The 17,803-nt window shown below is 42.5% G+C and overlaps 1 protein-coding gene across 1 annotated transcript in view; it reads left to right on the top strand.

Annotated features, from left to right (window-relative positions):
- The first annotated feature begins 715 nt into the window (after positions 1–715).
- LOC310871521 (uncharacterized protein) overlaps positions 716–17,803 on the top strand; it is a 39,709-nt gene continuing 22,621 nt past the window's right edge. The window contains exons 1-17 of the mRNA XM_083783089.1: positions 716–846; positions 1,339–1,458; positions 1,577–1,717; positions 2,126–2,288; positions 2,428–2,522; positions 3,017–3,087; positions 3,895–4,018; positions 4,927–5,028; positions 5,204–5,377; positions 6,099–6,176; positions 6,954–7,037; positions 12,672–12,725; positions 12,815–12,868; positions 13,204–13,257; positions 14,296–14,349; positions 14,580–14,633; positions 14,858–14,911. Of these exons, the coding sequence (XP_083639215.1) occupies positions 745–846; positions 1,339–1,458; positions 1,577–1,717; positions 2,126–2,288; positions 2,428–2,522; positions 3,017–3,087; positions 3,895–4,018; positions 4,927–5,028; positions 5,204–5,377; positions 6,099–6,176; positions 6,954–7,037; positions 12,672–12,725; positions 12,815–12,868; positions 13,204–13,257; positions 14,296–14,349; positions 14,580–14,633; positions 14,858–14,911 (1,578 nt within the window). The 5' untranslated portion in view covers positions 716–744. The remainder of the gene's footprint in view (positions 847–1,338; positions 1,459–1,576; positions 1,718–2,125; positions 2,289–2,427; positions 2,523–3,016; positions 3,088–3,894; positions 4,019–4,926; positions 5,029–5,203; positions 5,378–6,098; positions 6,177–6,953; positions 7,038–12,671; positions 12,726–12,814; positions 12,869–13,203; positions 13,258–14,295; positions 14,350–14,579; positions 14,634–14,857; positions 14,912–17,803) is intronic.

Raw genomic sequence — 17,803 nt, 5'->3', positions numbered from 1 at the left:
ATATGCACATGTGCTTTAAAGTGAGATATAACTTCAAATGTATAAAAGTGATAAAAATTTAAATACAGCAATGGAAGTCATAATATAACTCAACCTTTAAAATTTGAAATGGAGTCTGTTAGTTAAAGCATGCTGAAGTAACATGATTGCAATCAAGTGGTTCTTGGTCTGACCTGGGGTCTCCTCACAGTGGGATGTGCAGCGAAGACGTCCATAGGGAGACGCTCGGGAGACATCCTTATGCCCGAACCACCTTTCCAAGTGAAGAAGCAGCGGCTCTACTCTGAGGTTCTCTCAAGTGACTGAACTTTTCACCCTATCTCCAAGGGAGATGCCATTATTATTCTTTATTTGATATGGATGTCACAATCACATTGCATAATTGTACAACCAGCAGTTGCATTGCTTACATTGCATGCATTGCTTGCATTGCCAGCCACCCGTCTGAGAAAAATAATTTCTGCAGATTACGCAACCTCATTCTTTCGGTCATGATCCACACTTCATGACCATATGGTGAGAGTAGGAACAAACATTGCTCAGTAGACAGAGAGCTTTGCCTTCAGGCTCAACTCTCTTTTCGTCACAACTGCAATAGCGCTCCTGCTACTTGAATGATCATTTTAATGAATGTGAATAATTGCTTTATATGGATTGCCCATCTTTGGCGTTACATAGCAAGATCTCTCTCTCTCTCTCTCTCTCTCAGGTTGCAGTACAACATGTAATGACCTGGTATTCATCATGGATGGGTCTAGCAGTCTGGCGAAGGCAGACTTCCAACTGGCTAAGCAGTGGATCGTCAACATCACTCACAGTTTTGACGTCAGCTCCCAACACACACAGGTCAAAACACTACCAATGTCGACCAGAGTTTCTCAGGGCTCTATGCTAGTGTATTTTCAGTTTTCTGTTATTGTGGGGAAAGCTTTGGCAGAACATAGCAGATCGACAAGCTCACACGTTGAGCTTGTCGATCTGCTATGTTCTGCAGAAGCTGAGCCGTGCTATGAGCTGCATGGTAGATCATGCTATTTTTGAATAACTGTGAAAATTTGCACACATTTTTCAATATATATTTTATAGCAAACATGTTTAACTCAAATCTTTAGTTCTGGGGGTCCCTGGAACAAAATATTTTGAGATGGGGGTCGACAGCCAAATACATACCACATACAGCAACAGTTCAGAAAACTGTTTGCATTTAGAAGTAATACAAAATAAATTGTCCCCAGGTCTAAATGGGTTAATAGAAAATAATGGATTGGGTGCATAAAGCAGGACGGATAAAGGGAACGGAACTAATGAAAATGCACATCCCATCCCACCCCACTGCAGGTGGGTGTGGTCCAGTACAGCGACACCCCTCGTCTGGAGATCCCCCTGGGGAAGCATCTGTCCAGTAAGGAGCTGGTGGAGGCCATCCACTCCATTGGCTACCTGGGAGGAAACACACAGGTGGGTTATTATAGTTAATGAAAACTAACAAAGTAAATAAAGATTGGTGAAACTGAAAATATACTTGGTAATTTTAAGTTTTGCATCAAAGTATATCATTTGTGTGTATTTGGTATAGACTGGACGGGCCATAAAGTTTGCCACACAGCATGTGTTCCCGTCGTCCAATCGGACGCAGGCTGCCAAGAACCGCATCGCCGTGGTCCTGACCGATGGGCGGAGCCAGGATGACGTGGTGGATGCGGCGCTGGAGGCAAAGGTCAGAGGTCAAGCCGCTGTAAAAGCTGCAGTCTGCAATTCATTTGAATGAATGCATTCATATCTCGACGCCATTGTCTCGAAACATTGTATGTCCAAAACCATTCCTGTTTTATTATTATTTGAAAGGTATAAGGTAAGTAATATATTTTTGTTAAAATAAGTGTTAAATATCCAAATAATCTGATACTAATTGATATACTGTAGATTCGAATGTAACAGGAGTCTATACATGTCCAGCACTTTAATTTATCCAAACAGGTACAGATTAAACTCTCTAGGAACTAATTAAAACGAACAAAAAAATAAATGTCAAGACAAAAATTACTTAATTTAAATGATAATGTGTGTGTGTGCGTGTGTGCGTCTGTGTGTGCGTCTGTGTGTGTGTGCGTCCGTGCGTGATCAGTCTCAGAACATCATGGTGTTTGCGGTGGGCGTTGGTAGTGAGATCACCAAGTCAGAGCTGGTGTCCATGGCCAACAGTCCTCTGAACACCTATGTGCTCTATGCTGAGGACTACGCCACCATAGGAAACATCAGGGACGCTATGGAGCAGAAACTGTGTGAGGGTGAGTCTGTCTGTCTGTCTGTCTGCCTGCCTGCCTGCCTGCCTGCCTGTCTGTCTGTCTGTCTGTCTGTCCTACGTACATCTGTATGTCTGTCTGTACGAACCCATTGCTCTATGTGACATGATATGATCTTCTCCAGAGTCGGTGTGTCCTCTACAGAACGCAGACCCCAGCCTGACCTACAGAGGATTTGACCTGCTCTCCACGATGAAGATCGACCTGAAAGCTAAGAAGGTCTGCACTCATTTTATTATTATCACATTGCTCGGCTCCAGGATGAAATTACTCAGGGGGAAGTTGAAAATGTTGAGGGGGCACACATAATCTTTATATAGTAAAACAATATGTACATAAAACTTAAACTGAGTGTATCCTTGATTCCTTCCTTACACAGTAAAATCATTAACTCTGAGAGTGTACACATGTAACCAAATGGACCCTCTCATTATTGCACATGGCTAAACTAGGGTGGACCATACGTCCTATATTTTACCCAGGTGTCAGAGCAGTATCAAGTTCTTAAAATGTCCGGGGTTGTTTCTTAGTGTTTATCAATATGTTTTCCTATACATGTGTTAGTTAGGGTTAGGGTCAATACTTGATTGTTGACTCTATACTTACTATAATCAATGAATAAGTCAACCCAGGACTGAGAGGAATAATGTGAGATCAACACGAATCACCGATTGTACATTGTTTTTAACACGTGGAATTCCAATCAATTCCAGATTGAGGGATCGCTCGTGTCTGAAGCGGCCTATTTGCTCAGCCCAAGACTGGACTTCACTGAGAACACCAGGTAGGAACCAGGCAACACAGAAAAATAGATAAGATAAGATAAGATAAGATAATACATTTGTGTTTCTTGTGGCAGCTACCACCAGGAGCATTCATATTCATTCATAACTTACAGTGTAATGTATTTAAAACAAAACAGTTGAAATATATGGAGAGAGATATAAGATACAGTAGCAAAATCATTTGTGTATAGGTTGGGATCCTTTTGGATTTGAACTATTCCGGTTCCTTATTGATTAACTCTTAACGGTCCAATTCCTTATGTTTAACGATTCCTGTAGGTTCCAAATGGACCCTTACAGTTCTGGGGACTTCCCATTAGTCCAAAACACCATTGTTTTGAAGCACCGTTGTCCGATGGCCCTTGATTCTGAAGTATCGATAAATATAGTTACAAATAGAACTAAATGGACCCTCACAGGTCCATTTGGTTCCAGTTAGGGTGCACTCCCAGAGTTACAGTATGGTTAAAAGGTTCAAGAACAGGTATAATTAGCAGACGTGAAGTCCACATACCAGCTGTGACAGTGTGATGAAACCAGTTCAGGAACTGATTCCGGTCCCTCAATGTTGGATCCCGTTGGTCCGGTTCCTCATCCCAACCCTAGTGATGTGACTGTTTGTATCTGCAGGGTTCTCTTCCCAACCCTAGTGATGTGACTGTTTGTATCTGCAGGGTTCTCTTCCCAACCCTAGTGATGTGACTGTTTGTATCTGCAGGGTTCTCTTCCCAACCCTAGTGATGTGACTGTTTGTATCTGCAGGGTTCTCTTCCCAACCCTAGTGATGTGACTGTTTGTATCTGCAGGGTTCTCTTCCCAGAGGGACTCCCTCCTTCCTACGTGTTCATCACCACGCTGCGTCTGAAGACCATCATCAATACGATGAAGTTTGACTTGATGCGTGTCCTCTCCAAGGATGGGATTAGACAGGTATGACGATACGATGTCCTCTCCAAGAATGGAATTAGATAGGTAGGATAATGAGTGTCCTCTCAAATGATGGGATTAGACAGATGATATGTGTCCTCTCTAAGGATAGACTATGTTAAAGTTAAGGTAAGGCATATGTAAATCCAGTATATAAATGTTTTGTTTATGAATTTGTATATGTGTATTATGTTTATCTCAAATCTCAGTAACAGTTGACTTCCTTATTTGGAAAAATCACTTTTTCTCGCCTCTTTTCTTCTCCTCTCCATTCTTGGCCAGACATGCTATTTTCAACTGACAATAACTAGAGAACCGAGGGCCGGAAAAAAAGGGGGCTGAGTTATTAATTTACTCTGGCAGTAGATGAGTTAAAAGCCCCCGGCCGTGGGGAGCTTTAAAGGTAGTGTAAGTGATTTTCTTTGGTTAAAAAGCTCTATCTTGTGATAGTAACCTACTCATTGCTATAGGCCTATACTGTTTGTTCAGTAACAGGAGTCTCCATGTCTGTCCAGCTTTGTATTAAACAAAAAATGCATTTTCTGAAACTGAAACTGGGATACCAATTTTATCCAATCACGATAGAGAACGCATTCAGGATACAGATTAAACAATTGGAATTGTAAGTGGTGATACAAAGAAATGAGCAACATTGGAACTGGAACACTATAAAAACCACGCCTGAGGTGTTTTAACCAAAACATTTCACGTATGAGACTTATATTCATTAGAATGCTTTCTGAGGGCAGCATTTAATTTCATTGGTTCCCCCGCCCGTCCAATCGGGTTCAGGCAGGTTCAAGCAAGCGGAGCACTGGGAGCAGACCAGGCTGCAGGCTGACATTGCCTAATGTTGCGGCATGTTTTCGCCACATTAGACATCATTTCTGTGTTATTGTGTTTAAATGCAGTATGCTGTGACATTGAATGGAGCGGACAAGTCAGTGATGTTCAGCACCATGAGTATCAACAAGAAGGAACAGAATGTCATCTTCAATGACAGAGGAATCAAGGTAACACTCTGATAATACAAGTGACCCCCCCCCCCCCCCCCACACACACACACACACACACACACACACACACACACACACACACACACACACACACACACACACACAGTTAATTTAAATGGATCTTATCACCTCTCTTATCGCCTCTCCTCTTCTCTCCTCTCCTCTCTACCAGAGGTTGTTTGACACAGAGTGGCACCAGCTCAAACTATTGGTGCGCCCCAGGCGTGTCACGTGTTACCTCGACGACATTAAGATTGAAGAGCAGCTATTGGACAGCGTAGCTGCCATGTACATTGATGGAGAAACCCAAGTGGCCAAGAAGGTGAAAATGGACGTCACCATACCGGTAAGAAAGTTCACGCCAAGGACCCCTTAGCTGAGAGAAAAATGAAGGAGGGACCAACCCTACTACATATTGCATAAAATGATGTCGCAGATTAAAAAATGTAATAGATTCCACAGTGTTGTATGTCTACTTTTCTTTTTTTTTTACACTATGATTCTATAGGGTTTAGTGTTCTATAAACCCTAAATTTGTCACACCATCACTAAACCTGGGTATATATATATTTACCCGATATAATACATGCATAAAAGTACAACAACAATACGTGGCGATTTGAGGTACTCTTCTTTAAAAACAGATAAAATGGGGAGCCTGGGTGATTTCTTTTTGTAATATTATTTTAAGAAATATTCCTAAATAATGGAGCTGGGAACTTCTTTGGTCCACCCATTCCTGGGACATGTGAAATGGTCCAGTGAAAAACATAATTTTTTTCACTATCACTAAACCCGGGTGAAATTCACCCGAACACGAGCCTGTAGGAAAGAAGATGGATGTGGGCAGGGAAACAAACCTACTGTATACCTTCTATGATGTCACTGAGCATCATGAAGCTACTGAAAGATGCACCCACCTCAGACATTAGCATTATGAAAATTACATAAACATAATTGTCCGGTTGAAAATCACCCCGGTTTAGTGTTCTTGGGTTAATAATATTGGATTTGTGATCATGTGCGTTTTCAGACATTTAATATTCTATGTTGTTTTGTTTTGTCAGCTGGAGTTACAGAAGTTGAGGTTTTACTGCGACCCTGAACAAAGTGAGAAGGAGACCGCCTGTGAGATCTACTCTGTGGTATGTACTGTGTGTGTGTGTGTGTGTGTGTGTGTGTGTGTGTGTGTGTGTGTGTGTGTGTGTGTGTGTGTGTGTGTGTGTGCGTCTGCGTCTGCGTGTGCGTGCGTGTATTGTGCTGTGAACATCGATGATTGTTATTGAGGTATATCAGTGCTGTGAACATCGATGATTGTTATTGAGGTATATCATAGGGCTGTATTTTGCGTGTCTTAAGTACCAGCTCTTATTCCCTAATTTGAGTAAACTAAAAACCTGGAGGCGTGATCAATGCCATTTGGCTATTCTGCGTGGCCAAAGAGCATTGATCACGCCTCCAGGTCTTTAGTTTACTCAAGTTAGGGAATAAGACCTGGTACTTAAGACACGCAAAATACAGCCGCAGTGTCAACATCTAATACGGTCGTTCTGCTTGTTTCCTTCTCTGCACAGGATGATGTGAGGGTAAGAAACTTTTATAAACAGTATAGTTATTGTTTTACAATAGAGGGTGAGTGAGTGAGTGGCAAATCGAATGGCAAAGTGAGTTTAACGTCGTTTACTGGACCTTTCTGTTTGGATGTATGGGCTATGTAGGCAAAAAGTCTATCCTGTGGAATTATAGGCAGGGTAATCTTCATCCAACCCATCGGCAACCACACTAATAATAATAATATTACCATAATAATAATAATAATAATACAATTTATTTATATTGCACTAAACATTTGAAGCAATTCTCAAAGTGCTACAGTACACACATGTTTGTATTACTATTATGTTTGTTGTCCTTGTCTCCAGTGTCCCGTAGAGCGGCAGCCTGTAGCTGACAGCTGTAACTGTCCTGTGGGAAAGCCTGGCCTCCCTGGATTACCTGGCCCCATGGTACTGTATATACCGTATACTATATATGCTATACTGTACAAACATACTTTTTTTAATGACTGTGACCTTAGTAAAAATAAAATCCAGACAAATGAAAGAAGACATATCACAGGTTAATTTTGGTTACCTTGTTTATTGATTTGTAAATTATAATTATATTGACGCCTCATAAGAGCACAATAAGAGTTTCTGCAATGCTAGCTGGGTGCCTCTGCGTTTCTGTGCGGGTATATGGCGAGAAAACTGCCTGCGAGAATACTGCCTTTCAGTCACTTCAGTGAATGAAACACAACCACATTAATGATCTTATATCACTTTATTTAAGGTATAACATAAACATTACAGAGACTTTAAAACAGCTGTCATGTTGCACACATACCTAAAATTGCTGATATTTGCGCCGCTCTCATTGAAAACAATGTATTATACGGTCGATTATAGATATTGGGAGGGGCACGGTGGCACAGTTGGTAGTGCTGTCGCCTCACAGCTAGAAGGTCCTGGGTTCGATTCCCACTGGGGACGCTGTGGGCACTGGCGGCGTGTTCCCTCCTCCGCGTCATCAGTGCCCATACCCGAGGCGGGGGTTGGCGATAGGGCCTTTCTGTGTGGAGTTTGCATGTTCTCCCCGTGTCCCCTAGGGTAGATACCCTCACAAAAACATGCAGTAATCCTGGTCTCTAAAACTACCTCCCCCTGGCCAGCCGGGGCACCTGATGGAGGGGAAAGGAACTGGTTGGAATAACGTGTCCCTTCCACGCGCTACGTCCGGCCGGGGAAATTCCCCTCTGTCAGGTGAAAAGAAGCAGCTTGGACTCCTCATGCATAGAAGGAGGCATGAGGTCAGTCCGCTGCCCCCCCAGGTTGGCAGAGGAAGTGTAGCGCCCAGGATTACATTAGATAATTGGCACTGGGTGAAAAGAAAACTGGGTTACAAAATCGTGGGATAAGAATTTAAGGTTAAAAAAAAAAAGAAAACAATGTATTAACTCCAGCTTGTCACTCTCGAGAGCTGCATAGGTCATGTGACCGGCACTGTTTTCTGCCCCTTCAATGGCACAACTCTCATACATTAGTACTGTACATGACATGATATGCTTGGTCTCCCAAAGCCCCCGTAGACAATATTCTATGAGTTATGAGCTACTCTGTGTCAAGAAATTCCTTGCAGGTGATTATTGTTGCAATTTGTTGGAGTGCTCATTTTCAGTAAAGCAGTGTCTGCCTCCTGCATTATGTGCAAATTCAGAACAGGTGGTATGCAGGGCCATTGAGTGATAACCAATTAGCGTTTCCAAACGCCAATACTTGCAGAATCACCTGCAAGGACTGCAAGGAAGTATCTCATAGTCATAACATGTCTATGGTGGACTTTTATGAAACAAACACTGCAAATAGAAGAGGATAATTCAAGCTTTTCGTACAGGTGCAATGTTGGTGAGTTTGACGTTGTTTAATACAATTAAGATATTTCTGTTTGGATTTATGGGATGTCAATGGGAAAATTGCGCCAAGGACAAGTTTGGACGAGTTACAGACTGTCAAGTACGAGTTTGGACCAATTATTAGGTCATTATTAATTATGAAAGATCTCCGACTATATTATCATCTGGTTAGCTGCTATAGCTAGCGCTAAACTAGCCATGGATCATGACTCTCGTATTCATACGAGAGTCATGAAGAAACTTCACCCTGTTTTTTGCGCTCGCTGCATTTACAAGATTTCCATATACATTCAGATTTCAAATATAAAGTACTCACAATTTGTCCCACGGGTGTTAGTTAGTTGCTGCTCCAGCGATTAGAATTTCTGCATCCCGCGTTGTTTAATAAAAAGCATTTTTATCCGAGGTGTTATTTTTGCTACTGTCGGGAGATGCCCATTTCAACCCTGGACCGATTACTCGTTCACAAGCGAGACTGCACTTACAGCAGCAACAGTTGCTTCCGCAAACAGCGACCGTTTCCATCGCTACGCGCCACGGCTTCCACGCCCTCCAGAGCGCCGCCTCCACCACGGAATGGACCACGGACGCAACTTCAAGATCGACGCGGGATACCGCTGCAGGCGTCCTGTTTGCTGGGACCGACCCAACGGCAACGATCATCGAGGAACATCCCCCACACCCCCAGTCAATCCAGGGCCACTGAGGACAATGGACCACCACCCTCCCCCATCCCCACCCCAGCCGCGGACCCAGTATCACTGTCTACAGTCAACACGGCCACCATCAGGATGGATCTGACTACAGACATTACCAGGTTCAACGGTCAAAAATCATGGCTCCTTTGAGAACCGTCAGGGTCAAAACCCGCTCAGAGCCATGGATGAATTCGGACATACTGGCTGCAATGAAAACCAGAGACAACAAATGCTCTGAACTTCTTAAATGCAAGTCCAAGCTAGCCAAGCGTTTCGACAGTGATCTCCAAACTGTTACAAACCCAATGTAACAAGCTAAGAAACGGTGTTATTGCCATGACCAAATCAGCAAAAAGTAACTTTATCAATGATAAAGCCGAGGAAATTAAAAACAATCCTCGGGAGCTTTGGAAGCTACTAAACAACCAACTAGGCTGTGGTCAGAAACAAAAAACCAGGTTTACTAACATAAACATCAAATCGAATAACACCCTGACTGACAAGCTTGATGTAGCAAACCACTTGAACATCTTCTTTACAAACATTGCAACAATGCTGGTTAACAAACTACCCTCCCACTCTGGGCGTTTTGGTGTAGAACACATCAAAGCCTTCTACAAAAACCTAGGTGTTTGTAAAGATGATTTTAAAATGGCAATGGTAACAACTGAGGAGGTACTTAAAAAACTGAGTGCCCTCCAACCCCACAAGGCCACTGGCCATGACAATATTCCCTCCAAATTTCTCAGAGACTCAGCCATTTCCATAGCTCCCGTCATCACCCACATAGTAAACCTCTCCATCAAACAGGGACAGGTCCCCCAAGATTTAAAACTGGCCGAAGTAACCCCCCTGTACAAAAAAGGGAGTAAATTAGAACCCGGCAACTACCGCCCTATTTCTATTCTAAGCTCCATCTCGAAAGTGATGGAAAAAATAGTCTATGAACAGGTTGAAAAGTATCTTGCCACTAATAAATTGCTGTACGAGTTCCAATCTGGTTTCAGAACATCCCACTCCACTGACACATGCCTCCTCTATTTGAGCGACCACATCAAACACGAGGTGGACGCTGGAAAATACTGCGGCATGGTCATGCTGGACCTCCAAAAGGCTTTTGACACCGTGAACCACTCCATACTGGTTAACAAGCTTAAAGGTATATTCAGTGATTTCACTCAAAAAACCTTAGGTTTCGTTTTTGGCTGTGGGACCCAGCCTTTCGTCCAATCAGGATAGAGAGTCAGATACGAAACCTAATGTTTTTTGACCCCCAGGGGTTAACTGGGGACAGGGAGGAACTCCTTATATGGCCAGCACACTCTATAGTAGGGAGGATTATCACAACAAAACAAAAAAATAAGTGATATTTGAATTAAGTGAAATCACTGAATATACCTTTAAAGCTATTGGTTTTGATAGCACATCAGTGAGCTGGATGCAATCCTACCTGGATGGGAGAGAACAAATGGTGGAGGTGAACGGAACACTGTCCCCTCCCCTCCCAGTGAGCTGTGGCGTCCCACAAGGAAGCATACTAGGGCCTTTACTGTTCCTAATATATGTTAATGACATGACATCAGCCTGTGACTGCAACTTGTTCCTGTTCGCAGATGACTCAGCACTGCTGGTCTCGGACAGGAACAAACTGCAGGTTGAAAAGACCCTCAGCTCTGAACTCGGTAGAATCTGCACCTGGCTCGCTGATAACAAACTATCCTTACACCTGGGAAAAACTGAATCCATTCTCTTCGGATCAAATAGTAATCTCAGCAAGGCAGATGGCTTCTTGGTTAGAGTGGGTGACTAGAGTGGGTGACAATATTATCACACGAAAAGATCAAATTACCTACCTAGGTTCCATCCTTTCCGGTGATAAAATGGCCACCAACGTAATCAAAAAAGTCAATCAAAGAACAAGATTCCTTTACAGGATCTCCTCACTGGTCAGCAAAAACACCTTGAAGACCTTAACAGGAGCCCTCGTACAAGGTTTCTTTGACTATGCATCCACCTCTTGGTACCACAGCACCTCAAAGGCCCTTAAAACAAGGCTCCAGACCTCCCAAAACAAACTGGTCAGGCTCCTACTTGGCCTCACCCCCCGAACCCACCTCACCCCTGCCCACTTTGACAGGCTGGGATGGCTTAGGGTCAACGACAGAGTACAGCATCTTGCAATGGGTCTGGTCCACAAGATTACCCAAGATCCCCATGTACCTGTCTAAATACTTCCTTAATGTAAACGAAGTCCACACCCACAACACCAGAGGGAGTGCAACAAACCATGTACAACCCAGATTCGGCACAAACAAGGGACTAAATTCTTTTCGCTCCTATGCCACCAAAATGTGGAACGCCCTACCAACAGTCATTAAGACATGTGAATCCCTTGACTCCTTCAAAACCGCTCTCAAAGGGCACCTACGGATGGCTGCAATTCGAAACTGGCCTCTGTAAGATCTGAATCCCCCCACCCCACCCCCCCCTTTCCCCTCACTGTATATGTATCTTTTCCCTTTTTGCTTCCTATATGATGAATTCCTGTTCTGTTCTTTAGCTACATAGAAATGTCTATTTGTATGTCTCTAAATGTTTTGATGAATTGAACAATGTGGACCCTGTTGTAAACAAGTGTAATGCTTAATTGGGTCGTCCACTCACAGTTAACAGTCTTTGTATTGAGTTTGTGCTTGAAATGTACTGTAAATTCTGCAAACTGTTAATAAATATTTCAATCAATCAATCAAAGCCATTGGCTTTCAACTACGCGCCCCTATCGGTCGGGAGGAGGGTGGCACTCGGTGTGTTCGATATATGTACGCTGACCACCCTGCCAATACAGACTAATAGGCGAGTGCGCTCCCGGTGTGCAACTGTGGATTTCCCAAACGAACCCCGTTTGAAAAAAGTAGCCGGGGAGCTCGGACAAAAATGCTTTTTATTAAATAACGCGGGACGCAGCAATTCTAATCGCTGCCGCTGCTACTAACTAACACCCGTGGGACAAATTGTGAGTACTTTATATTTGAAATCTGAATGTTTATATATACGGAAATCTTGTAAATGCAGCGAGCGCAAAAAACAGGGCAAAGTTTCTGCATGACTGTCATGATAATCATCATGGCAGTCATGTTCCAGGGCTAGCGCTAAACAGTCAAGTGACCGGAAACAAGATGCCGCCATAGACTTCTATGGCTGGATTTTTAAAAGGTATTTTTTCTCTGAATGCTTTCTCAGGTTGAGGTGTATTCTAAACCTCATAACAAAAGCGCCGCTGGTCGGGGTTACAAAATTCAACTCGGGTGGTCCACGATTCTCCCGTGAGACGATTTCTTATCCATGAGCTAACTTCCGATCAAGACCTGTGTTAATTTTTGCCCCTTGAATAAGACACCACACTGAATGGACTATTGAACGTATACATAGAAAAAACATCCTGGCAGTCAATGTGACATATTGTGTCATGTTGTTTGTTTGTCTTTCCTCAGGGTTTCAGAGGGGAGAAAGGCAGAGAAGGCCCTCCAGGACCCGATGGAAAACCTGTGAGTATCAATCAATCAATCAATCAATCAATCAATCAATCAATCAATCTTGATACAACACGTTTGACTGTTCTGGTGTCCACATACAGGGTAAACCAGGTGTAGCAGGAATTGCAGGGGAACCAGGCAAGAATGGACACAACGTGAGTTTACATAAGGTTGAGCTTTGTTGTTGTTGTTGCATGCTTTATGCTCAGTAAGGTTGGTATTCACACGTGTGAGTAGGATTGAAATGTGGGTATAAGCAAAGCATAATCAATATTTAAAAGACAATGGTATCCCCACTGCGTGGGGGTAAAAAAGGAAAAAAAAAGATCTCAACTTGTGTGGAACGTCAAATTATGGTCAATTTATGAATTGCTTAATTTGTTGTAAATCAGAAATCTTATCTATTGTTGCGTATACCAATCCATTTTTCTCATCTTTTCTTTTCTTTTCTTTTCTTTTCTTTTCTTTTCTTTTCCTTTCTTCCCCCAAGGGAGAAGCAGGTGAGCCCGGTGTGAAGGGAGAGCCTGGGCTTAACGGAGCCAAAGTAAGTGTGAAGTGAGGGGAGCTAATATATTTAAGTCTAACTCATGTTGCTATGATTAGGTGATGTAATGGTGATGTAAAACAAATACGGACAAAACAAACATTAAACTATCTTTATTGTTAATGGCATTTAATGTTTGTGTTAGCAACTAAACATTAAACTCTGTCCATTGCCAATGGCGTTTTTAACTAATAAACAAACATTAAACCTAGGAGGGGCTGGCACCCCTCAACAACATTAGATGAGTGTACAGTAGGTGTACAGTAGGTCGTAATATATTTTTATGGTTTAATTTCCTGTATATAATGCTGCATCAGGCATACTGTACATATTAAGATAAAGACATAAGTAAAGGGGTCAGCTCCTCGATATAATACACATACAACCAACCAGGCCTGGAATTTCATCATTTTAGGGTCAAGGCCACTTGGCCTTTTGTGTAGGCCATTTTTAAGGCAGAAAGGCCAAATGCAAGGTCAGGAAGGCAAGTTTTTAGTTCATTGAAAGAATTAATTTAATTTATGACGAGTCATTTTAAATTGAATTATGTAGACAGTGAAATAAATAAATAATGTTATTTACAATCTGGTCCATGCTCAGCTTATAGTTCACTCTGCAAGTGTGGCAATTTTAATAATGGAGTTATGTAATTTTTCACCTGTACCACTTGTTCTTGGATATAATAACATCAGATTATGGTAAGAAACGTTTGGTTAGGAATTCTCCTTTAAGGCTCTGTTCCATTCTGGTCAGAGTCATGGTGGTGATGGTTCCTTCAGGGGGTTCCAAATAGCTCCTTACAGGTGTGTAACTTGAGAGTGTACAAATGCAACAGAGTTATAGAGGTCCTTGAAATTAAAATGTTTTAGAACCACTGTGCTACACTAAATGGAACAGCTCCTTCATTGATATACTTAGTTAGACCTGTGAAGGAAGTAAGGAAGAGGCCTGATTGCTTTCCAATATGGCTCTTGTGCATAGAGCCTGTACTTATAACATAAAGATGACACATTACTGATTATACTGTTCTCATTACAGGGGGAGGTGGGCTCACCAGGGACCCCTGGACCTCCAGGTCCACCTGGACCTATGGTGAGTTACTGCACACAGTGCACACACACATGAAACAACGTTGTGTGACTGCATGAATTAATTGTGTGACACAGCATACACAAATTATGTGACACAGCATACCTGACTTGTGTGACACAGCATAAAGCAGAATAGTGTGACACAGCAATAAAAAAAGTGCTGACACACAATTTGTGAGACAAACATGAATTTATTGTGACACAGCATAAATTAAGTTGTCTCGTTCACAGGGACCATGCTTTGAAAAACTCCAAATGAGGAACCAGGATAAAGCAGGAGCTGAGGTAAGAACCATCCATCCATCCACCCACCAACCCACCCACCCACCCTTCCCACCCTTCCATCCATCCATCCATCCATCCATCCATCCATCCATCCATCCACCCATCCATCCATCCACCCACCCTCATGTGCAGTAGATTATGAGCAAAGACAAGCTCTGTACAAAACCCTGAACGCCTTGTTTGGGTTTATAGTATAATAGTAAAGCTTTCATGTTTCCTTTCAGGGACAACCAGGATCTCCGGGGAACGACGGCGCTCCTGGACCTGTTGGCGCAAAGGTGAGTTATTGACGTTCCATTTCATCTACCTCTCTTTCAGTTCAACTGCATTCAGTGATGGAATGCTTGCTTACTTAAGTAAAGCTAGCCTATCAATACCATGTTGTAGAAATATAAAATAATTACGCAAAATTTATTGTGATTATCTAAAATAATTGTGATTCAGTTGATTATGTAATAATTGAGACAGGCCTAATACCGGGGTTCACATTACGGTATAGCAATGGTAGGGGCGGCAGTGGCTCGTCATTTTTGATCAGTGACATTTTCACATGGAGGCCATGCATCTCCTCTGTAAATGTGTGCATGTGTTTTGCAAATGATGCCGTGTTAACTTGTGTGCAAATATACCACACATAGCCATGTGTTTGTGTGGACACATAAAACCCATATCAGACACATCAGAGTTATAGTACATCTGTATGGGTATTAGTTAGTGGTCTGACTTTCATTCTACTTTTAGCACTGAAAGACTACTGTAAACATCTAAATCAGGGCGGCATTTTCTACACCACTTAAAGGTGCAGCAAGTGATTTTCTTTGTTAAAATTAGTGTTAAATAGCTCTGTGTTGTGATAATTATCATGTATAGAGTGTTTGTTTAGTAACAGTGTTAAATAGCTCTATATTGGCCCTGTCTTTCCCCAGTGGGTCTGATCGAGGGTAGCTACTGGGACGTAAGTGGGGACTTGATCACCCGAGTGAGGGGTATGATGTTTTGCGAAACCCTGATGACCTTGGGGTACATCACTGAGGATACGTCCCAGTTGCATCCATGCGATGTATTTTAGTTCTGTGATAGTACTCATTGCTATAGTGATTGTTCAGTAGCAGTGTTAAATAGCTTTATATTGTGATAGCAATCATGCATTTCCCTCAAAAGTAGAGGGATGGGTAGCATTTGATCAACACAAACCTGATCCATGAATGACAAACACTAATGTCACCATTATACTAATATAATTAGAAACTGATCATTTATACACTACAAAATAAAAGTATGTTATCACTAGTAATCATTATATCTGTTTAACTACCTGTATCTGTAATACCAAAGTAATTTGAAACTGAATATATGATACAGTTCCTCCACTCACTGCAACCGATTTGAAATGAGATACGCACACTTATCCGACACACCAAAGGTCTGACATGCGGAAATCACCCATCGCTCCCGACATGCTTTGGTCCAACATGCATTGCGTTGGGTTAGGTTAGGGTTTGGGGTAGGTCGTCGGTCTAATGACTGTCGGACCTTTGGTGTGTCGGAACTAAAGCCTGTACTCTTGATATAATTAATGACCTGCCATAAAATAATAGCCCTTAAACAATACCAGATCAATATATTATGTCGTTTTTATTTTATTTATTGGACACTATAGACATTCTAACTGTGGTTGTCCAGAGTGACACAGATCTTCCCTGTTAACATCTTCACAGACCCAAAACTATAATCAATGATGAATGGAAACAGTGTCTCAGTGAAAGTGTGTGTGAAGGTGTGTAGGTGTGTCTTAGAATCAGGATCAGAGAAGGACAGCTGTCCTCTGTTCCAGTTCAGCTGGACTCTGATCCTCCGGGGGACCGGTTCATTGAGAGAACAGTCTCCTTCATCTTAGATATATATCATGACTGTGTGGAGTTTGCATGTTCTCCCCGTGTCCCCTATAGGGTAGGTACCCTCACAAAAAAACATGCAGTAATCCTGGTCACTAAACTGCCTCCCCCTTGGCCAGCCGGGGCGCCTGATGGAGGGGAAAGGAACTTGTTGGAATAACATTTTCCTTCCACGCGCTACGTCCAACCAGGGAAACTCCCCCCTGTCAGGTGTAAAGGAGCAACTTGGACACTCAGGCATGAAGGAAGCATGAGTTCAAGTCCGTTGCTCTCCCCTTGTCTACAGTATATGGTGACTAGGTTGGTGGAGGGTGTGTAGAGCCCAGGATCACATTAGATGATTGACACAGGGGTGAAAAATGGGTTACAAAATCGTGGGATAAAAAATATGAAAAAAAAAAAGATATATATCATGACATACATGACAGGTCAGCTCCTCTTCCTGAACAGTGAAACAGGAAGCCATTTTACACCAGAGGTATACTAGAAGACAAAACAACAACATTAACATTATCAACATTATTATGATTATCAATAGTAGTAGTAGTAGCAGTAGTAGTAGTAGTAGTAGTAGTAGTAGTAGTAGTTGTATCATCCATAGTAATGAATAGGTTAACAGTTTTTGAGTGGTGCAACCACTCCTACAACCAGCAAATAACCAGCAATGTCTGTGTAACCCATGTGGCCTATGTGGCCATGAGCACGAGTATATGACTATAGGGTACCAGTAGGGGCCGCCATAAACAGAGAGAGGGATAGTGCTGCAATGGTGCCTGCTAATGAGAGAGAGAGAGGGGGGGGGGGGGAGCTGCACCACTCAGTTCACATAATCATAATCTTTCTGTTCTTACCTCAGTGGAGATTGTATCAGATAGCAGTCTGTTCGTCAGGTTGTTGAAATGACCTGTCTGTCTATTGATTGATTGATATTTTTTAAGTCTCTGACTGACGAGTGAATCTCAGTCTCACAAAAAGGCTGAGCGACTGAACAAGGAAATTAACTTTGATTCATGTTCTTCTGATAACATGAATGACACACGCATATACTGTATTCTCTAAAAGCCCGATTTTATGACATGAATAAGAATAACCGGAACACGACCAAACAAAGAAAGCCAATAAAAAGTGTTTCCTCTGGCCCACATTGGTGCCGGGTCATGTCCTTCTATACACAGACACACTCACACGCACGCACGCACGCACACACACACACACACACACACACACACACACACACACACACACACACACACACACACACACACACACACACAC

Source organism: Protomyctophum parallelum (assembly GCF_964188405.1).
Source record: "Protomyctophum parallelum genome assembly, chromosome: 14".
NCBI classification, from domain to species: Eukaryota; Metazoa; Chordata; class Actinopteri; order Myctophiformes; family Myctophidae; genus Protomyctophum; species Protomyctophum parallelum.
Note: the sequence above shows the minus strand (reverse complement) of the source record. Positions and strands in the feature narration are given on the sequence as shown.